This window comes from Hetaerina americana, unplaced genomic scaffold (assembly GCF_022747635.1).
Source record: "Hetaerina americana unplaced genomic scaffold, ioHetAmer1.1.p SCAF_1, whole genome shotgun sequence".
Classification (NCBI taxonomy): Eukaryota; Metazoa; Arthropoda; class Insecta; order Odonata; family Calopterygidae; genus Hetaerina; species Hetaerina americana.
Window position 1 is genome coordinate 97,823,169 of NW_027286069.1, and position 23,808 is coordinate 97,846,976.

Genomic DNA, 23,808 nt, shown 5'->3' on the forward strand with positions numbered 1-23,808 from the left:
AATGAGTGTTGCCGTACTTGACAGAATGGAAAGTTATGTGACCTACAGAGAAGTTGTCGTGAAAATGAATGCATCTAAAAGTAAATGTTTCTATCCATCATCAGGCATTCCCCAAGGATCCCATCTGGGTCCACTATTATTTAACTCATTTATAAATTATATTATAATGCTATTAGACCCAATTCCTTTTCTTTTGTATGCCGATGACTTAAAAAAATGTTGGCAGTTCAATCAATTGATGATCATCTATCTCTGCAAAACTGCCTTTATAGGCTTCAAAACTGGGGCCAGCATAACTGTCTAACTTTCAATTTAAAAAAATGCTATTCTATAACATTCAGCCAGAAAAGGAGTCCACGGCATTATGAATATAGACTAAGCAATTATCCTATGGCCTGATTAACAAATATAAAGGACCTCAGAGTTATATTTGACTCACACTTAACATTCAATCAACATTATAACTATTTTCAATCTAAAGCATACAATTCATTGGATTTATCTTCTGATTCTGTAAAAACTTTAAACATATAGAGCCATATAAAAGTTCTGTTCATCTCATTAGTTAGGTCACTCTGATACTCTTAGGTCACCTTACTACAATGCTAATTTACTATTAGGTCACCTTACTGCAAACTCCTTATTCATTAAATCGAATGTGTTCAAAGAAAATTTGTGCGCAAAATTGTGGTCAAATTAAATCTTCACAAAGATCTTGATAGTTATCATTAAATGTTACCTCTACTAAATCTTTCCTCCTTGCATAATGGTAGAAAAATTAATAGCATAAGTTTTCTTTATAAATTGACAAGATTGATTCCTTAGAACTCTTAAGGGAGTGCCATATCATATATTTCTTATATCTTTCTGAGTAAATTCATATAACACAAGGTATGAAGCACTCTTTGAAATTAGATATCATGCACAAAACTACACTTTCAACTCGCTTATATATCAGATTATGAGAGATGCCCACTGTTGTGATTATGTTGACTTACTTTCCATCTCACCAGGATCCCTTAAAAAAATGTTATTATAAATATCTGAAGAATTTTAGAATGCTAATTGTTGCTATGTGGATATCTGTGGAAGTCAATAATTCGTTCCTTATGCCCATTGGGAAAATTTTCTTAATCAATGCCACTAGGTCTAGCTAATAACTACTGCTAACATTTATCACTCCCAATCCACTCTACTCACCATCTGGCCTGTAAAAAATACTACATTTCTAATATTCTGTTTCCATTTTTTAATTTGAATATTATTTAATATTGATATTTTGTGTACATTAATTAACCTAACTAGGTATGTTTGCGTTCCTGATACCATCTGAAAATGTCTTTCATGTATTACAAATCAAAAATCTTCTTTATTATTAAATTATATTTTAATTCTCATTAACAAGTAAATAATTTTATGTAATTTGTGCCCATTTGTATTTTTTTTATAATTGTGGAACCAATATATTGTTTTTTTCCTTTCCTTGTGTAAAAGGGTCAATCCCAATAAATAAATAAAATAAATATGATATATCATGGGATCACAGAAATGGAGGAATGAGGAAGCAATCGATCCACTTCTTCCTCCTACGTACCTTCCCTCTTATTCCTCATGATATAGCCGCATATTTTCATGAACTTGAGACAAAACAAGATTTACTCATATGGATTGTTGAAATCCATATTTTATTTATTTTGGGAATGCCTTATTTGTCAGCTTTTTCTTGGGCTAACATCTTTTTTCCTTAACTGTAATTATCAACTGTCTGTATTTTTCCTTGACCATAGCTAATGTGTACTATTGCTTAAAGTGTATGATGAATTATGCACACAGGATGTTTCTGACCTCTTTGGTGCCGACCTCCCAGTTGAAGGTGGTGAGGGGGGACAGTTCTCTTGGAAGGATGGCCCATTCCTTCAAGCCCTCAAAGCTGGAAGTTGGATTCTTTTGGATGAGGTAAGATTGTAAAGATTCATTCACTGATGGGTAATTTCCTAAAGTACTTAATTTTCAACTTTTAGACTTGATCTTACATTATTATAAAAAATTATTTCTTTTTGTCGCACTCCCTGCCCATGGACTACAACCTTGACGTTGTAGAAGGGTTTGCACATTCCAATGACCGCTACAGCTGTGCTGGCAAGAGCAAAGAGATTTGCTCCTGGTAGGGTCACCCATCCTGGATGGGTTGAAGGGTAGGAGAAATGAAAGCTGCTCAGCATCTGTTTCTCAGTGAGGTGACTGCAAAGGCATCTGATCCCAGGGGTTCGGCCTTTTAAGCAATGGTGTTATGTTAAAAACACGATTAAGGAAGGTAGTAGAAAATCACCTCAATTGTGCCACAAAGCAATGATGACATAGATCTGACTGAGTATAAGTCCTAGCAACTATGGGACTCAGTTTGCATGGCCGTGTATCATGCGTGGGAGAAGCAAGGGTTCTGTAGTTATCATTTCATGAAATCCTTGCAAAGCAAAACTGCCAGCAGCAACAGAGAAGGAACAAAAGAGAACTGAACCAGTTAGAATATGAACTTGAAATATTAGGTCAATGTTGAGGACCTGGAAATTAGATAATATAGTATGGGAGTACTATTAAATGGAAGATGGATAGAGGAAATAGATATTATACGATTGTGCAAGATTAGATAGAAATATAGCAGGATTATTGGGGTGATACCCTACCCTGAGAATAGAGCTCCCCTAGTACTAAGCCGAATGGCATTTGGAAATCACATGCTGGAATAGTGGAACCAGTTCTTTTCCCTGTGCCACCAATGGTTTCCTAAGAAGTTCTAGTACTAAAAAATCACACAGCTTTGGTGAAACTGAGGGTATTCAGAGTTATCCTCAGGAATTGAACCAGGGACCCCCAGTCTGTAGTTAAACACTAAACCATCTGAACTTCCACCATACTGGAGTGATAGTTACAAATAAATATACTGGAGTGGGGAATAGAGCCAGCGAGAGGTGCTAGTAGTATTGAGCAAAACGGTGGAAAGAAGTGTAGTAAATGTAGAGAAGAAGAGTGATAGAAGATAATTAGTAGAAGTAAAAGCTGAACCAACAAACTTGATCATTAGTCTACATCAACATGAATACCCCGTGATCCACCAAAAATGTGTGTGGCAGGGGGTTCAAGAACAAGGTGAGAAGAGTAAGTAAAAAGGGAAGATGTAGGAGAAGTAGGGCAAAGGGAAAAATATTTAGTAAAAATCTAATCAAATGACAAGCAAATATGTATGCATGCTGGAGGAAGTCTCAATTCAATAAAAGGGTTAATTCACTTAATAAATTAGTTATTTGCTATAGGAAAGAAGGGAATAAAAATGAACCACAACCGTTTATATGACAGGCCTCTACATAACAAGACAGGTCATATGGAATTGAAAAGTAAGAGGGGGAAATTCTACTATCATATGGGCATGCAACTCATAGCCTCGACCCCTAAAGTCACAGGTAGGGAATGTGATGCACCGCTGTGGGCAGCGGACTGTGTGAGGTGTGTAGTAAGAGAGAGACAAGGGATGGAAGGAGGAGCTTGAAAACAGCAAAGAATGGCAGGCAACATTGTACTGAGCATTACATTCATCAAATGGCCATCCCATGCAGGAATTGATAACAAATACACAAGATTAGTGAAAGTGCATGGGTAAAACTTATTCCCTAGATGCTGTAGGTGGCAAGTTGGATTTTTATTATCTCTTACCCTACAGATATATTATTCAGATAAACATGTCTGCGATAAACCATAGGGAAAAAGGAATGCACAGGACATGCAATCAATTGGTGAAAAAATTGCAGGTTTTCCTGGAAAGAAATGTTTGATGCTGTTAGGGGATTGGAATGCAACAGTGGGTGAAAGAGAGATGCTAGTGGGGTAGGGAACTACTGTTTAGGAATGAGAAATGATCTGCGGGAAAAAAGTAGAATTTTGCCGGAGACCAGGGTGAATCACCATAAGAACTTTCTTTAAATCTCAAAATAAGCATATGTTTATTTAAAAAATGCCCGAAGATTCAGAGATATGCTTGGATTTAGGGAGTGTGATTAATTTGTACAGCTTCATGGGAGTGGATGCAGATTCAGATCATAATTTATTACTAATGGAGTGTAGCATCAGATTTAAAAGTATAAAAAAAGAAAGACATGAAAAAATGGGATCGTATACAATACGGGATGTTGAAAATCCTAAATGAAATTAAGGAAAATTAAATAGGGAAAGGACAAAGAAACCAAGGGTTATGGGTGAAATGATGAGAAAGATAGACAGGAGAAGGAAATGTAAGAATGGTAGCAGAGAAGTACAGTGAAGTATATAAATTGAATAATAAAAAAGGTGAGAATCTGATGGAGGGAAAGAAATGTGGTGAAAGGTGCAGTGCAAAAATATAGAAAATTTACAAAGGAAGGGTGAAATTGGGGTATTATACAAATGGGTGGAAGTACTGTCAGGAAGAAACTAGGGAAAATCTGCACACTATCAATGATACATCATGAAAGTTATTAACTGAACAAGGGAAAATTCCATTAATGTGGAAATAATGCATGGAGGATCTAATTGATAAGTGTATTAGGCCAGTAATCTTATGAATAAATAGAAAATAAGATGAGGATAGCTTAGATCCAGGCATACTTGATGGCGAGATATAAAGGGCATTAGTTCACATCCTAAAAAAGGGAAAGGGAGAGCCATATGTGGGAACTATAGCTGCGGGCAAAATCAAACTTATTGTTCTAAAGTGGTACGTAGGATCATCAAGTAGAGGATTGAGAGGAGGGCAAGTGATTACTTAGGGGATGCTCAATTTGGTTTTAGGAATGAGAGAGAGATGCATGATTTCATAGCAGTAATGAGCTTATTAATAGTTAGGAAATAGAATCCAATCAAGATATATTTGCTAGTTTTGTAAATTTTTAGAAGGCATTCAATTAAGTAAATTTGGTGGAATAAATGAATTTATTACAGAAAAGAGGAATAGATGGCTTTCAATCTGTACATGTCTGATACTCCTCGGGTGTGAGTGGCAGCTGGAGAGTTATGATGGACAGTCTTAAGAAAAGGGTTGAGACGGTGGTGTCTGTTGTCACCCTTGCTTTTCAACATCTAGAGAATCATTAGTAGGGTGAAGGCACAACCCTCACATGAGGCTGATAGCCCATTTAAATTGATGCCACCAGGTGGCCACCCCCTAAAAATAAAGTGGATCCTGAAAATGGGGAAGGCAATAGACCCCCTCCCAATGGGAGGGGGAGAGAGATCAAGTAGCTCAGGGGGAGCAAACATCCCATTATACCATGAAGACAAGTGCATCGGTGACCATGTAGATATATGATATACCATGAACACTTAGCCAATCGAGAAAAATAAAATGACCAAACATGAATCACCAATTGCCTGATATAACTAAGTGGGTTCACTTACTCACCGAATTAAGGATTGATTATCCTCAAAAGTCAGGACAAAATAATATTTCATAAAAATATGAAAAGGCTCAGGAGGAAATGTATTTTTGGGAAATATCATACTTTTTTTAATACATCCTTTCATAAAATCCATTGTGATTAATATTGATATATGTGTATATTTTTACATAAATTGTGATCCCACTATGTATTTGGTCAAAAAAGATTTCATCACATTGTGTCTAGTTTTTTCCTTCTGTTTTAACCCATGAGTTATATATTTCTCTCTTTTAAATGCAGCTCAATTTGGCATCTCAGTCTGTCTTGGAAGGACTGAATGCTGTGCTTGACCACAGAGGAGAAGTTTTTATTCCTGAATTGGGCCGTACTTTTAGCATCCAGAAGGACACCACTTGCATTTTTGCATGTCAGAACCCTTTGAATCAAGGTGGTGCTAGGCGTGGGCTTCCTCGCTCATTTCTGAACAGATTTACTCAGGTTAGTATTTCCTAATTCCTTGTTTTTTTCTCTCTATATACTCTCTTTGCAGGTGGTGGAAATTTTATTTATTAGCCATGTGAAGCTTGTTATGTAATTGCTAATTAATACTTTTGTGGACAAAATTAATAATCTTCAAATGAGGAAAAGATGCATTTAAAATTACACAAAGTCTCTTTTCTGTAGAATTATAAATAAAAAAAGCCATGAACACAGTAATCAAACCGAAGGTCGGTTTTGTAGGTGATGGTAGAATTCACCCAGCATTAAGCCCGACAGTGTGTGTAATTCCCACATCAGGGTAGGGGGGGCAGTTCCTTTCCCTGTGCCAGTTATGGTTTCCAAGGAAGATCTGGTACCTGAAAAATCACATATCTTGGGTGGAGCTGCAGGTGCCCAGAGTGGCTTGCCCGGGAATCGAACCCAGGCCCTCTTGTCAGTAGTCCAACGCTCTACCCCCTGGACCACCGCGACCTACAGAATCAAATATTTGGTGCAAAATCACCATTATCAATGTCTTTTTTTTTAACCAAGACATTTAATGTTTTCTTTGTCTAGTATTTCCTGAATAACTTCTGCTGTAGTTGTATCAGTCCTTGCTTACATTTATGAACACAGTGCAATGTCATTATATCTCTCTTAAACTTTACTGCTGTAGTAGTGTATGAAATTGAAGGTGGAGTACATGTGTATTAGGAATGATTGGATTCTAAAAGTCTCCTAAATACAAACTATTGACCCAAAATCCACTTCTAAAAGTTTATTCCTAATTTTCTTTGCACCATTGTTGTTCAACTGAAAATTGTAGGTTAAAATGAGAGTTAACTTGGAGGAACATGCATGTAGATTCTATCATTGATGGCACATGTTGAGTGAAAATCTTCATCAGTTGACATTGATGGAAGATGTAGCTGAAATGTTTATAGAATCTCGCATTGAAGTAATTTATTGCTCAAAATGGAAGTGCTAACCAGGTGAAGGAGGAAGATCCTGAGAAAGCTATAACCTTTATAAATGAGAATGACTGTAATAGGTCTTTCTTTGAAAGATAGTAGCATTCGTACATATGCATGTCCATTCCAATTTATTTTTATTTAAATTAGCAGCCCTCTGAGTTAGAAATTTATGTATTGCATTTGTTTGGAAATTCCACAGACCAGGAATGTGGCAAAAGTTTTATCACACAATTCAATTTGCTGTTTTGTATCATTGTTATGAGTTCCACTGCTATATTTATGTAATTTTCATTATTTAAGAATTACATTAAGTTAATACTGGTCAGAAGTATTTGCGGTGAATTTTAAAAATGTAAATTAGGCATTTTAAACATTCCATTATATCATACATTTTACTATTGTGGAATTAACAGTATAAGCTGGTGCAAAGTACTGTGGATATTCTGTTTTACTCTCTGATTAAAACACACCAGTGGCAGCTTTGCAATGATTTGTTGGCTGACAAATGGCTTGGTGGAGGCCTAAGACCCCTTCACACATGTACCCAACTTTTTGGCCATTATTCCTGCAACTGTTCGAAGTCTTGTGTACACACTGCCAATGAAGTTGGCATAAATATTCAGACAGTGTAGAAAATAGCAGTGTAGTCTTTGTGGGTTTTCCACCAAGTCAGGGTGCTGCCAATGTTTCAATGACTAACTCCACCATCATCCTAAGGGCATTGATACAGAGTCATCATTTTTACTGTCCTTATACCAAGGTTATTTTTTAAGTTGGGTCCATTTGGTCATAAAAAAATATATTCATTAGAAAAAGTGTTTATTGACAGTTTTAGTTTCATAATTTCACTTTTCCACATAATTGCTGTTCACTTCTAAGCTGTTGTAGGAGAAGAAGGAGACTAGCCTCGCTTTTTCCGGGACATCAATATCTTTCAATTTTCGGGCTAGCTCTATAGAGTTTTTAACTCCATATTTAGGTTTAAAACCTGTGAGATCTCGGAGCAATACGTCTAATTTTCGTGCCAGAAGGTGTGAAGGGGCGGACACAGCTGAGATGATAGGCCGAATAGGTATGGCTTTTTTGTGCAATTTGGGGAGTCCGTACAACCTGGGGGCGGAGGGGTTCATTTGGATTAAACTAAATTTTTCCCTAGCATTTAAAAACTTACACTTGGACACTGCACGTTTCACTTCACTTTGGAAACTCACGGTTGGGTCTTTGGATAACGGAGTAATAGGATTGTTGTTGATGAACTCAAGGCACTTTTCCACATACACTCGTTTATCCAACACTACGACACTAGATCCCTTGTCAGCTTTCTGGATGATGAGGTCTTCCTTGCCAATAGTCTTCCTCCAAAAGGATTACAAATGGATGCTCTCGAGCAATTAGAGATTAGAAGGCACTTGGTAAACCCCAACACGACACTTTGTAATGAGCAATTGTTCCCATACCCCTCCCCACTCCTCTCAGAAAAACTAGCTTGGAAATGGTCAAAACAATCCATCAACGCACCTGCGAGCCCCCACCCCTCTCAAATCCTTCCAACCCTCCCCGCCCCCACTCTGTCCTGAGGGTATATATGCTTGCTCTGTCTGTTTTGCAAATTTGTACCTGATGATGCCGCAAGTCGGTGAAACGCGTTGTACCGTATAATAAAATCTGTGGAAAAGTACGAGTCTTTCTTTCTTTTTGGATGGTGTTGTGTCCATACAACTTCAACTTCATTCTAATCCACCAATATTTTGCATAAGAAAATGGCCCTTACTTTTTGAATATGCCTGTATATAATACCCTTTACTAGGGCTCAGGTCATTTTGTATTGACTGTTGCTCATGTTCTCGCCCTTCTTCTTGTGTTTGTATTTTCTGAAGAATCGGTCTCCATGCTTGGCTGAGGGCATTTTCCCTATCTCAGTTTAAGTTTTTTCCCTCCGGACAGATTGACTCCAAAATTTTAGTAGTTATTGTGTTGATGACTATTATTTTGTGGTTTGATCTTAACCTATGCAAAGCTGCCTGCTACTTCCGTTGTGTATTTCCCATATATTTTGGATTCAAATTTTGTCATGCTGATTACAGAGTGAGTTTACTGTTATGAAATGGGAAGTATTAAAATCTCCATTTTGTAAGTATCAAAGAATATTATTTTTAATTATTTTTAGAATACCTTCCATGGACAATGTAAAACATAATGTATGCTCACTCACAGAGTATAAATATCATAGTTAATGTGTTGTTGACAAAATGTTAAATGTCATAGTTAACATGTAATTGATTAAATAGTTCAGTGGGACGAATATAAATGTTGCTGCCTATCCTGCCCACAGATTCACAAATGGTGGGCTGTGTCATAGTAATTAAAAGGATAACCATTTATCTACTGGGAAATGGAAAAAAATGAATGATAAGCTTTTAAAAATAAACTGGATTCCATAAATACTTTTTCTTGTAATCATACTTTGGATTACATTTTAAGTGTTTTTTTTACAAACTTGGGTACATTAAATAATCTGAACTTGTGTTCCAGTTGTGTTCATATATTTGGGGCTACATATTTTGAAAATTTAATTTTATCTGCATTGTTAAAAAAATTCTCATTTTTAAGTAAACCATATTATGGACTAACAAATGTTTCTCTGATTCTAATAATTTTCAGGTATTCATTGATCCATTAACATCAGGTGACTATGAGTTCATCCTTTCTTCAGCATTTCCTCATGCTCCAAGAGATATCATATCAAGGGCAGTGAGATTTAATTCTTGTCTTGTCCAAGAGGTTCAAGTTCAAAGGCTTTGGGGCCAGAGAGGAGCACCATGGGAATTTAATCTTAGAGATCTCATTCGATGGTTTGAAGCAATGGCTCGCCATCATGATAATTCAAAGAAATATGGTTCTGGCCCAGAGTGGGACCCAGGAAAGTTCATAGGACTGCTGTATGTTGACAGAATGCGTACACCTTGTGATCAAGAGAAGGTGAGAGCCTATTTGTACTGATGAATTATTTATCTTAGTATTTAATGATATTAAGTGTACATTGATTTCATAGACTGTTTATGTAGTCAAAATAATAGGAAAGGCAATAAGTAAATTAAATGTACAATGTTGATCAAAATTTTTATGGACAATAGTTGTATTTAGTTGTTTCTCATTATAATAATGATAAAGAGATATGAGAGTTGTCTTAAACATTCATACAAATTTAGGCACCACAGGTGTTCAATTGTTCCAGGCTCAACTTTCTGGAAGTTCATGTTCATTAAATGAAGAACACCATGTGTTCAACTAGTTTCAACACTTAGGCATCATCATCAGGTACCTGATGATTACGACCAAGCGTTGAAACTAGTTGCACATAAATCAAGTTCAGTGAAAATATACATTGTGTTCTACATTTAATGACCACAGGTGTTGTTTGATTTATTTTCAGTCAGTAGAAACTCTTAGAGGAGCACACCATATCTCGGCCAGATTGGTCTATTACTCCATTTTTGCCATTCATTTGGATTGGTTTCTAAAAAAATTAATGAAAGAAAATTTTGTGTTTTGATCAAACAGTAAAGATGAGAATCACCTCAGTAGACTCAAGATAAACTTGATAATCATTATGGTGAATTGATTCCTTGGATAAGAATGTTTTCACTGATTTCAAAATTTTTGGAGTGGCCGATATGAGCACACATGGTGCTAAACATTCTGGATTCCTTATTGATGTCATCACTCAAGAGCATTAATAAAAGCCATGAAATGGTGATGGATTACATTTGACTGAAGGTGTGTAAGATTGTTAATGCTGTAGTCAAATTTGGCTACCTTGGACTATGAAAATGAAGAAATAGTAGATAGAAAACAGATTTTGTTCAAACAAGGATGTGATTGCAGAAACAAATACCTATTTTACGGAATTGTAACAATTGCTTATTTGGAAGAGACCAATAAACTAGAGCAGCATTAGATGAATTGTGTAAGCATAAAGGAAATCATGTTGAAAATAGAACTGGTTTACCCTAAAAAATCAAGAAGTTTTAATTTTTTATGTCTCTTCCAACAACTCTCATATTACATTCCAATTTAATCTAGGTCTTCCTCTTCTTTCAATTTGTGTAAGCATTTTTACTTTTTCAGCTCTATGTTGTCTCCAAATTGCTCTTATACTTTTTCCTGGGCTAATGAACCTTTTTGTGATGATTTATTGCTGATTATTTCCACTGTCATATTCTTTTCCATGTGGCCAATGTGAACAATCCATTTTTTCGGGCTTTAATACTGAACTGAAACAATAGCTGTAATATCTGATATCTTTTATTTTTTATAATGGGCATTTATTTTCTTTTCAAGGCATTCTACTTGTCAGAGTTCAGAAATCAAATTATGTAAGCTTAAATCTTGTTTTGTTCATGTTGATTGGGTCAAATGAATCAGTTATTGTATTAAAATGGTCCAATGGATTTTCATTAAAACAAATGTACTATTTTTTCAATTGGGTAGAAATTTCTTTCTTGATTTTTTGTTGGAGAATTTTCATAAGCCACTCTATGACCTCAAGAAAGACATTTCATTTGGTACTGAACTAATCCTTGCATCCATAATCCTTTCTATTTCAGGTCAAATGTCTCTATGATGAAGTTTTTTCTGGTTCCATCTATAAACCTCCCTCATGGGGTCCACCTAGAATTCGTGTTGATCAAGATAATATACTGTTTGGTGATGTGTTTTTAATGAGATTTGATGCTGAGCCGTTGACTTCTCCTTTGGCTCACAATGCTCATCCATATCCTGATCAGTTATTGCTTCATCGATGCTCTAACGCCCTGCGTTCACTGGCATTGTGTGTGCAGATGAAGTGGCTCCCAATTCTGGTAAGTCATTGTTATTCAAATTAAATCATTAGCTTTCCCTTATAGACCTGCAAATCACTAATACTTCTTTGAATCAAATCTCAAGTGAAATCAGCAGTTTTGATTTTATTTCAAATCAAGTAGAATTTAAATATTTAGTTATACCCACTTTGGGTGAATGTTCAGTTATTAAACATTACTATTATAAGAAACATTTTTATTTACTTATTCATTTGAATAGCATCCTAAGTTGTCTCAACAGACAGTTATAGCTAGAGAAAATGATACCCACTCAGAGCAAATTAAAAATTAAGAAATAAAAATGCCTGGTATTATTAAATAAGTTTAATCTTGAAGGGCATTTTAGGAAAGGAAGTTACAGATTTTACTGAATTCATCGATGTAAATTACATCAGTACTCATTTGTTAAAACAGTGTATGAAAGTAATAAAATTCTTTGGAAAACCATTTTTCACATAGCTTTTTTCTTAAGTATGCATGTTACCCCTAAATCCTTGATCTTCAGAACCAAAAGCATAGTTTCCGCATTATGTCAGGGAATATTAAAACATTTGATAGTCAACCTCAAACTGTGTTAACTCTAGTGTGACCAGTTTGGGTATCAAGTCAATCAAGTGCTGCCTTTGGCAAGAATGGTTATACTTTTGTGTTTTCTCTCCAATTGTGTAATGGTCCACAATCAGAACCAAATAATTTTTTTTGGAAACACTCAAGGACTTAATTTGGATTTTTTCCAATGCTGACAGCACTCAGCTGTTACTGGCATTCACTTGTCATATTTCCCGGTCACCATAATCTGTCAGATTTAAACCAGAAAAGTAAGAAAGGTTTGTTGGTAAAGTTGAACAAAATTATGTAGGTCGTTTGAGTGCCAATGTTAAAAGATTAAGGTACCTAAAATCTATGTTAATTAGCAGTATCAGTACAGTAACAAATCAGTGATCTCCTATTCTAAGTTCAACTATTAGCCTTTATTTTGGAATATTCTGTCGACCCTAGTATTCACCTGAACTGCTGATAAAATTCATTGGGTTGGATTACTGACTGGAGGACCCAGGTTCAATTCCCAGGTATGCCTTTCTGAGCACCCTCGGCTCCACCCAACCTGTGTGATTTTTCGGGTATCATCTTCTTACGAAACTATAGCCGGCACAAGGAATGGAAATGGCCCACCTACCATGATTTGTGAATTTCACTTACCATTTTGCTTAGTACTGGGTGAACTCTACCATCACCTATCAAACCTACCTTCACGTTAATTACTATATTAATTGTGTTTTAGTGGAAACAATCTTAAGGATGAACTCATCTATCTACAATATGGCAAATTATAATTTGCAAAATGTACTGAAATTAAATAACTTAAAAATGTTGTCATTTTATATGCATCGAAAGATACACATAGTAGATGGTCTGATATCATGGTGGCAACAATCCTGAAAAAATATGAAAGCAGTGCAGTTGGTGTAATCCTACACAAAGAAAATGTTGGTTAATAAATTTTAAACCACTGTAGAATATTCACTAGCCTTGATTTGATCCACACACGAAAGGTCATGTGTTTTGAAAAAATCTCTTAGACGTAAATGCTTGAAAGAATCCATGCAACCACTCTCATAGAAAAGCTCTGAAAATTTCTGTATTTTTTCCCCTCAACAGGTTGGTAGTATTGGAAGTGGTAAAACTTCCTTAGTTAAACTCCTAGCTCATCTGACTGGGAGAGAGCTAAGGATAATGCCGGTAAATTCGTCCATGGACACCACTGAGATCTTGGGTGGTTTTGAACAGGTATGTGAACCCCATATGGGTTTCAACAAGTATCATTCGGAAAATATAAGACTTAGTAAGGAAGAAGTTAAAACATTTTTACTATCACTTGTAATAATGAATGTCAAAAAAGTGGTTATCATTCTCAAGAAGTTAGAATGAGGCAGAAAAAATGGACTCTTCAAGCATTCTAACATCCTTAGTAAAAATGCTATAGCCAAGTTTCACCAAAAAGATGTTTTTAATTTGGTCTTATGTTACTGGTTTACTGTTAGAAGAAAACAATTTTTCTACCGGAAGACATAATAGTGAGGAGATTACTATTTTCAGAGTGCTACATTAACTTGGCAGCATTTCAATTTTTTTATCTTTTTTGACTCCATTTGTAAAAATCTCATAAACCATTTAATGATGTACTGTTTGTCTCATATATATTTGTTTTATATTTAATTTCTTTTTTAGACTGATTACAATCGGCAGTTTGATCTCATAGCTGAGAAAACTGAAAGACTGGTCATGCATTGTCTTCGTAAACATCTTTTAAGCAGCACAAATCAACATGCCACCATGGATGTTAAATATCCAGTGACTGCAAATCTTCTTCATCACTGGGAAGAATTTCAGAGATTGACCACTCACTCACCTGACTTCATAAGTGAGTATAGCCTACTTCAAAGGCTTATATTTCTGAACTACTTGAAAGCTTACACAATTTGAAGGACACCTATCTAGGTGTAAAGCATGGTTTTCATGATCTTACTCCCACAATTTTGGAGATACTATTTTCATTAATTCTTTTACATTTTATGTTTCTTAGGCCTAAATGTGAGCTCATTTTTATTGCATATCAAACTGGGAAAGAAAGGTTTTGTGAATTTGAGGATAAGAATTCTTTCATCACTGGTGACTCTTTCTTTGCAAATCATTAACTGTTTTGACAACTCCTTGATTTAAAAATTAGGAGTTATGTGTGTACATGACTTCATTTGTAAATGTATAATCATCTACAAAGGTGTGAAAGTAAGGTTTTCCTTTATTAGTTCATATTATTAATACGAGGGTCATCCGGAAAGTAGTACCCGTTCGTGAAATAAAGACACAAAAGTAAATATTAACAAACATAAAAAATTTTATTTGAAAGAGGATACTTTAAACTACTTCTCAACATAATCTCCAAGCAAATTAAGGCATTTGTCATAACGTGTGACAAGTTTCTGTATTCCTGCTGCATAGTCCTTCGCCGCCAGCTCATTGAGATACGCGAGGGACCCATCTTGCACAAATTTTTGCATAATGCAGATGGTGTTTAACAATTTCATGAACAATTGTTCGAGAAACATTGGGAAAATGCTCACAGATGTCATCAATTGTGACGCGCCGATCGTTCCTCACGAATTCGTCAACTGAGCTCACCAGTTGGTCTGTAATGACAGACGGTCTCTCCGAACGCTCATCGTCGTGTGTGTTCCCCCTCCCCATGTTGAAGTTGCGACACCACCGCCGAACAGACGACTCGTCCATTACATTGTCTCCATACACCTCCTTTAATTGGCGATGAATATCACATGGGCGAACGTTTCTTGCATTGAGGAATTTAATCACTGCCCTCACTTCACAACTGGTGGCGTTCTCAATTTTTTTAAACATTGTAAACAATCACAGAAACAACACAGGCAATGCTAGCGTCACGCAACTTGGCTCAGAGAAGGCAGACAAGCCACTGAAGCTATCTGACCTCGTCCAGCGGCTACTCGCGTCGTCAGCACTTCATGCGGCACGAACGGGTACTACTTTCCGGATGACCCTCGTAGCTGAAAAGTGAAAAGAGTGAACCTATCTTGAGCTTTCTCCTCCTCCTCTCATTGAATGAGGAACCCTGCATCTAGTGGGTCTATTTAAAGCACCAATTATACAAAACATTCCCTATAGGTCTAGTAATATAAGTATATGTTAAAATATGTATGATATGCTATTTTCCACAAATGAAATTTAAGAGCCAGTTTCAACATTAAAACATTGAAACTTGGGTCATGAATAAGTAATTTCATTTCTGAAACATAGAATTTTCATTTTATGTTATATTATTTCATGTTGACTATTGGTATTGAAATAAATTAGTATTTTAGGGGCAGTGAAGTTTTTCAGGTAAGAAATGAATAACAGTAATGTATTGCCTTCATATTGTTTGCGTGTAATTTTGCATTTTTGTATGCCAATGATTAATGGTATGCAATGCCTTGGGTGAAATTAAGAAATTAAATGTTTGTGGATCACAGGACCAGACCATGACTTTGAATTTCATTGTAGACTGAAATAATTTAATGTATAATAAAAAACTATGCTTTTGACTGGGGACTCCTCTTAGCTTTGAATTAAATGAAGTGAGATGGTTTTACTGATACATTTATAAATTTATGGAAACGTGAATTATAGTTAAATGCTCTGCACATAGGAAAGATCTGGTAATTTTAATCTTTCCTGAATGTTGTAAGTTTGGATTGAGGTTATAGACACATTTACTTTACATTTAAAAGTTGACCTTTTATTTCTTCAGCAGAAAAATGTAGAGAGAAGGAAGTACTTGAGAATAAAATAGTATCTTTGCTGACAGCAGTAGAAGCTACAGTGATAAAATATGGTAAAAGACTTGCTTCAAGAGCTAAGTCTCTTGCCCAAGATGTCAGCGCTCTACTAAGTATAGTTCAGCAGGACAATGAAGTCATCACGGTATGTAATACTCCTGTAGTAATAATGTATCTCTATAAAAATTTAAAGTTAGTCTTTCAAATAATGATCCAGTAAACTCCCATTTTTGTGTAGTACCCATGGAATTGCAAAAAATTCAATTTTTTCTGACAAAATAGAAGTTCTCCTTTGGCTCCCTCCCCTTTCAGGAATACCCATTATCTCATTCCGTAATGTTATATGCATGTGTAACGAGTAGATTGACCATTCTGAATAGTGAATTGAATTTTCTATTTAATGAAATCTATCATTTGTTTTACCATTCCCATTATTTGAGTGGTGGATGGATTGCCTATTTGCCCCAAGAAGAGGCATTCTGTGCCATCCCATCCACTCCCTCCTTTCTCTTCTCTCTTGCTACAATTGTAGCAGCTAATGTAATTTAATCCACTTGAATAAATGTTTTCACATACTTAAATAATTTATTTGCATCACTTTTTGGCTTGCAACTGCTTTGAAGAAGATCCTTTTAAAGCAACCCTGCATTTTATCACAACCCAAGCAAGCAACTGTGCATAATGTAATATGCTGCTGCTTCACCTGAAATTTGGACAACTTTATTTACGTTTACTTCAGAATGATGTAAAAAAAATGAATTGGTGCCTCAAATAGTTTAATAATAATATGGAAAAAATATTATATGGTATTGAGGGCGAGGTGAAAAGTACTCGGTCTAACAATGAAAGACTGCTATTTTCAGTTAAAACAGAGTTTATTTTTCTACATAATCTCACTTGAATTTAACACACTTGGTTCAGCATTTCTCCAGCATTAGTATTCCTTCCCAGAAGTGAGAGTATGGAAGGCTTTGGAAGGAAAATATCCATCTACGGCCCTCCCAACTTCTTCATTGCACGCGAAGTGCCTCCCAGAAACAAATATCTTTAAGTTTGGGAACAGATGGAAGTCTGTGGTGCTAAATCACAAGAAGAAGGGGGTTTGCCGAGCAAATCATACCCCAAATCCTGGAGTTTTCTCATCACCAATGCACCTTTGTGAGCAGGTGCATTGTCCTGGAGAAAGATGAGTTTTTTTCTTTAAGCAAGGCTTTTTCTCGTTAATTATGGCATCCAGCTGGTCAAGAAGGTTGGATTCATATTCAACTGTACTTGTCCTGCCTTTTTCAAGATAATCAATTATCAGGATCCCTTTTGCATCCTAAAAAACACATTGGTCATAACCTCTCTGACAGATGCGATCAACTGTGCTTTCTTTGGTGCTAAACCACCGGCTTCCACCCACTGCTTCGACTGCTGTTTTGTTTCTGGCATATAGTGGTTTACCCATGTCTCATCCATGGTGACAAATCACTGCACAAAAGTGGTCGGCTCCCTCTTGAATCGGTCCAAGCATTGCTGCAAAAATCGTATTGGCATTTGCTTTTGATCAGCATTCAGCAAATGTGGCATCCACCTTTCATGGAGCTTTCACATCCCTAATTCTTTGTGCAAGATGTTTTGCACCCTTCCTTCTGATATCCCCACAGCCTCAGCTGTGTCACTTCCCTATCATTCAACACAATATGGTGCACCTTTTCGACGGTTTCCGGTCTGGTTGTGGTTTTTGGCCATCCTTCACATGGGTCATCTTCGAGGGATGTGCGACCACGTTTAAATTCTGCTGTCCACCTTTTAATGGTTGATATTGAAGGAGCAGATTTTCCGTAAACTTTGGTCAACTTCAAATGAATTTCATTCGGGATTAATCTGTCCAAAACAAATAATTTTATGACTGCACAAAATTCAAGTTTTTCCATTTTAACAAAAAACACAAAAGACGTCTACTGCAGCAGTGTGTGTGTGTACAAACTTACAAACTAATGACATATGCACCCAGGTAGAAATCATTAAGTTTTGCTGATTAGGATGCCATCTCTGTGTCAGGCCGAGAAATTTTCACCTTACCCTTGTATTTTCATCATTTGAGGAAGGTAAAGTTTGTGAAGGTGTAGATAGTCTGTGTGAAATGTTTGGTAATAGGTGAGGTCAGTGACCTTTCTCTGTTACATCTCTTGAAGGAAAGGGATTTTGGTTGAGAGTGGAGAGGTTGGGCTTTTGGAAGGGAGAAAACATAGTGTGGTAAATAGCATCATTTCAACTAATGCATACCTTCATATGGATACTTGAAGAGTTATGTAACAGGTATAAATATGGTATTGGCATGAATTTTTCAGTTGATGAATGTGCTTGTAAACCTTCACTATTGAGTCTTCAGAGTTATAGGAACTGTAAATAATTGACTGGTTGTAATTTTAATTTTGTGAAATATTTTGGAAGGGTTGTTAGAGTGAAACATTGGCTCAAGGAAATGATTAAGAAAGTACCAAAAAATTTACCAAAAAAATTAAGGAAAGAATTTTATGTTGATACATATAAGGCCTTCGTCCATCCCATCAAATTAGACTGTGATGACAATTAACCAGTCTCAAGGTCAATATCTGTCAGAAGTACCCATACTCCTTCCATTGCCTGTATTTGCTCTTGTCCAGCTTTAAACCATGCCTTTTATGTTAGCTTCTGAATCTTCATTAGAAAAAAATTCCAGAAAATTTAGATGATGGTACTTTAACAACACTTAAAATCATCTACAGTGAAATATTTAACTATTACACTGCCCCAGGATGTTAGATGAAATATTACATTAAAGAAAACTGCCTTTAAAAATAAATATTTATATGCAATAAGCCTTAAAGAGGGCATGTGTCGAAGACTGACATATTTTGCATATAGAAAAGTGGAACTCAGTGCAGTAGAATTCATGCATGATGGTCCCTTATCATATAAGTTTTACAACTATAAATACAATGAGTGAGATGGTATTTTACCATGAGTTAAAGTTCAAAAAGGGGGCTCCACGTCTGTAAATTGATAACATTAGCAAATACCTCCCACTTATAATGCATGCAATGCCATTGCTCATGATTGCCCGACTCAAATTTTTTGTTTTGTTTTGAAGTTGGCAAAGTATAACAATCCCAAAAATTAACTTGTATATTTTAAAGGATAAAATCAAATAGTTATTTTTAAACTGTTGGTAGCATTCATTGCTTCCTTATTTATAAAGTACAAACCATAGCAAGCACACCTTACAGAACACATCACAAGCATGCAAAGTTAGGCCAATGGATTTCAAGGGTTAAAAACTCTTCTTTTAAACGTGTACTAAATTTTGGTCATATGAAAAAATATCCAATGCTCAAAAAAATATGAATATAAGCATGAAATGAGATTGATTTTACTGCATTAAAAGTAATCATCTCATTTGAAAGGTATCATAATGTAACTCAGTAGTGTTGGCTTCATTTTACAGAAGATCTTTATGCTTGTAGATTATTAATTAAATGTGAACTGAGCAATAAAGAAAATGATGTTGGTGATATTATATATGAGGGCATTTTAAAATCATATCATCGTGCCCTGACATTTGTGATTATGATCAAGTCTTGAATGTATATTTTTTTTTATATCTGCATAGCCTCAATACAAGGAGAGATATGCAGCTTTGGCTAAGAGCTGGCACAGGCTAATCAAAACTCATGATGACAATCTTGATGAATTAGAAGGCTCAAGAAACCTCGTATCTCTGTGGGGATGTCAACCTCAAAATCCAGGTAAATATATTTCATACTGAACTATTCTTATCTTACCATTACACCATTCTGGTCAAATTAATGCATGGTATCTGCTGCATGAAAATGTTTTCACTATTTTGGTAAAGTAATAATTATGTGTAATGAGGTTTCTGGGAGAGAAAAATTTAGTATACAGGTATATACTTGTATATTCTGAAATATGGGAAACTTATTTTTCTTTCATTTCATGTTCTACAGAAGATAATGAAGACCATCAGATTTCACCAGTAAAACAATTGCTCAAAAGATTGAAGGCATTAGAGGAAGTTTTAATGGTCCTCGAATATCATTTAATTTACGAAGTTTCAAAAGAGTCCAGGAGCTTGATGGTGGAACTAAAAAAACTGGAATCATGTATTATTGGTAGTTCTGGAAAGCTAACCAGTAGTGGTACATTTGAATGGGTTGACAGCATTCTTGTGAAGGTAATTTTATTACTTGTAGTTTGAAAAACAATAGTTCGAAAACACCTCTATTAAAATATGACACACAGAGCAGTTTCAAGAACCTTGGTAGTTGCTTCATTTTCTTTTTGTATTTTGAGTTTTCTAATCATAGGAAGCGGTATCTAAATTTAATTGCTCACAAAAGATATTAGAAAGGATAGCTGGTCTTTACCTTGGGAAATCCATCCTGAAGCGTGAAAAATTCCATTAAGGATATTATTTGGAATTTTATATACTGGATTACATTTAAAAATTTTGTTAAATATGGGTAAAACCAAAATTTTAATGTTTTAACAGGTAATAGTTATCCTGTAAATCTTTGGTTCATATTAAACTAAAACTATTGCTCTAAATAGTACTAGCAAGTAAAATAGGTATTACACCAATGAGGAAAAGTTAGGAAAGTAGAATTTAATAGAATATGCATAAATTATTACCTTTGGTTCACAACCTATAGAAGCACAGTACTTCGGGCTTACTACCTGGTGGTAATAACTCCTAGTGGTGGGGCATAGACAATATTACACTTGTTTATTAATGTAGACCCTATTAAAGGGATCCTAACTTTTGATCATGAAAGTGGTACAATTTCATTTTTTTTAATCTAAACAAACAATACACTTCCGAAGATTTAATAGGTTTTAGGCAAATCATCCATAGCCACTTTGTAATTTCCCTGACCAGATGATACATTTTTATAAGTTAAGGTGCTGTTTTAAGAAACATCTCTCCAGAGTTGGTTTTTTGTTGCTGGTGAATTTTTTATTGCATATTGAACATATTAATTAACCCTTGCCATTTTTTTTCAAAATTTCTAAACTTTAATCAAACATTTCTTCTAGTAAATTTCTAAACAAAATATCTGGGTGCAAAGTAATAAATTTCTCATGTTTCTCAAATTTTGGAGTGGAAGAGCTTGTTAACTTTACTGGCTAAAGCACTCACCTGGACATTGAGTTATCCATGTTCAAATCCCAGGCAGGGTAAATGATTTTTACCCTTGGAAATTGTTGCATTGTAATACAAATTAGCGAATGACTCTGTTGAAAGTTACTGTCGCAGCATCTCCTACAGTTTCTTTAAGTTATAAGTTGGGTTTACAGGTATAAAATTTGAGGACAAGAAGGAATTACTATTATTAGTCAAAGTAACACTGGAAAAAAAGTAGTGAGATGAGGTATGAAGTACCTTTGAAATTTGTTTAAATTTTTAAATGCATAATTAATTGCAATCAGTACTTTTTAAATAGCTGATTTTCCTTAAAATAGTTGAAGTAGGTGTTTTGTGTAAAAATGTCTGAGAAAATTTCTGTTTTATGTTACTTCATTTTATGTGCAGTAGTCTTCTACAGGGTGTGGCAATATAACTTCCTTTTTTGAATGTGTATTGCGTTTTAAAAAAAGGAAGTTATGTTGCAACGCCCTGTATTTGATAGTTTGGCAAGTATGCAGGTTTAAGAATAATTAAAATCAAATATGTTATATCAGGAAAGTTTATTAATTAAAATTCTGAAATTTAAAACTTTGGGAATTAGCAAAATTGTTACACAAATCTCTGTTCTTTGTAGTCCCATAGTCAAGGTGTTCTCAATGGCAGTTCCTCAGCAAATAAGTATTGGAACAAGGGTAATTTACTGTGCTCATTCCTTCTCTTCTCATTCAAGTCATTGCTCATCATTTTTACATTAAATTCTAGTGCTTGAAGGACGGATGCTGGCTGTTGGTTGAGAATGTGAACCTCTGCAGTTCAGCAGTGCTTGATCGTTTGAATGGTCTCCTTGAGCCCAATGGAACTCTTAGTATTGGGGAACGTGGTGTAATGCAAAATGAAGTGCCCACAATCACTCCACATCCTGATTTTCGAATGTTTTTTACTCTTGATCCACGCCATGGCCAAATATCACGGTAAGTCAGTCTCATGTTATGCTCCAAATTTTTGTTTCCATCTCAGTCTCATGTGTTCTCTGCTCTTTGATTTATTGATAATGTATGTTTATACAAAACATTTTGGACAATATAAATTACCCCTGCAAAATTCATATGCTATGACAGCTTTTGGATCTAATGCAGACATAGGAATATACACCAGCCTTCGTTCATGTGCTCAAATGTTTTTTGTTGTTGCTAGATAACTTTGTCTGCTGGGAAACAGAGCAAATTAAATATATTATTAAAGTAATTACAAACAAAGCTCGCTTGACAATAGTGGCTTAGAGCATGTTAACATTGTGTGGTGCATTAAGGTACTCAACCAAGGGTTAAACCTAATTGCTCTAAGCAAGGCATATCTATTTAGCTATAGCCTGTGATATTTATCCAAATTATTGGTTTCTATGCAAAAAATATACTATCAATCATCATAGTTTTATGTGTACCCAAAAATGTTTCAAAATTTTAAGGGTTCACATCCTATATTGTCTTAGTGGACATCCATCATTTACCACGTTCAATAGTGGATCCCTTGATGTCTTTCGATAACAGTAGGCTTATGCCAATGCTACTTTTCCCTCTATCCTTTCTGTATACTCTGAAGATCTTACCTTTACCAAGTTACCCAGGTATTTCTAGTGGTGCACATTACCTTTACTTTCACACCCTCTAATAACTAATGTGACAACCTTTTATTGGGTTTAAAATATTTGAATAGCATATTTCTTGCCCAGTATTGCATTTATCATTGTTGATGGTACATATATAATTTTTTATAATGGACATATATATTTGTAGATTTGCTACACTGACTACATATTTTTAATTACAGTGCAATGCGTAATCGTGGTGTGGAAATTTTCTTGACAAGTCCCGATGAAGGTATAGACTATGATAACGTGGACAAAAGGGCATTGCTAAGTGAAGCAGGTGTCAAGAGTTTAAGCTTGCAGTCAAAAATATTGGGAATACATGAAGTGATGTCTTCCACCATTATGGGTATGTAATGGAAATGAGGATTATTTGCTTCCATAAGTACAATTCTTAAACTTTACCTTACTTATATGTGTGGGTAAAGAGTTAAATTTTAATTATCATATGTCTCATCTGTGAGTCTTTGTTTGATTAAAGGTGATGCAGAGAGGTCGTAATAGATTCTCAGCATAAGAACTTCATGCATATTTGATGTTTAACAAATAAATTTATGTATTTTGTACGTTTTCTTTGCTGAATTTTCACTTAACTTATTTAATTTGCTCTAATCCCTTGAATTAAATAATTCATTACTATCCTGATCTTTTCATGAGAAAAATAAATTTGCACTTTTCCACAAGTTCAACGCGTGGAAAAATTTTAACCTTTGACTTGTGCAAGTTTGCTTTCAAAGAGCCACATTTGTGTAAATTTCAATTTTGTTTCCCTCAATATGTAGGAATGGAAGTGTCAAGATACTATCTAGTGGATACTCAGTGCCCTTCTTCAAACCCCTTTAAGTAATTTCCCCATAGTATTGTAATAAGATATTTCTTTAAGTATTATATTTTTTTGTCAACGCAACAGTCCGCAGACA

The 23,808-nt window shown here is 35.2% G+C and overlaps 1 protein-coding gene across 1 annotated transcript in view; it reads left to right on the forward strand.

The window, feature by feature from the left end:
• LOC139692681 (midasin) overlaps positions 1-23,808 on the forward strand; it is a 121,505-nt gene that overhangs the window by 40,879 nt on the left and 56,818 nt on the right. Inside the window, exons 27-37 of the mRNA XM_071590968.1 lie at positions 1,834-1,956; positions 5,706-5,903; positions 9,521-9,838; positions 11,467-11,721; positions 13,381-13,509; positions 13,951-14,143; positions 16,043-16,215; positions 19,708-19,843; positions 20,063-20,289; positions 22,006-22,214; positions 23,071-23,237. Coding sequence (XP_071447069.1) covers positions 1,834-1,956; positions 5,706-5,903; positions 9,521-9,838; positions 11,467-11,721; positions 13,381-13,509; positions 13,951-14,143; positions 16,043-16,215; positions 19,708-19,843; positions 20,063-20,289; positions 22,006-22,214; positions 23,071-23,237 — 2,128 coding nt within the window. The remainder of the gene's footprint in view (positions 1-1,833; positions 1,957-5,705; positions 5,904-9,520; positions 9,839-11,466; positions 11,722-13,380; positions 13,510-13,950; positions 14,144-16,042; positions 16,216-19,707; positions 19,844-20,062; positions 20,290-22,005; positions 22,215-23,070; positions 23,238-23,808) is intronic.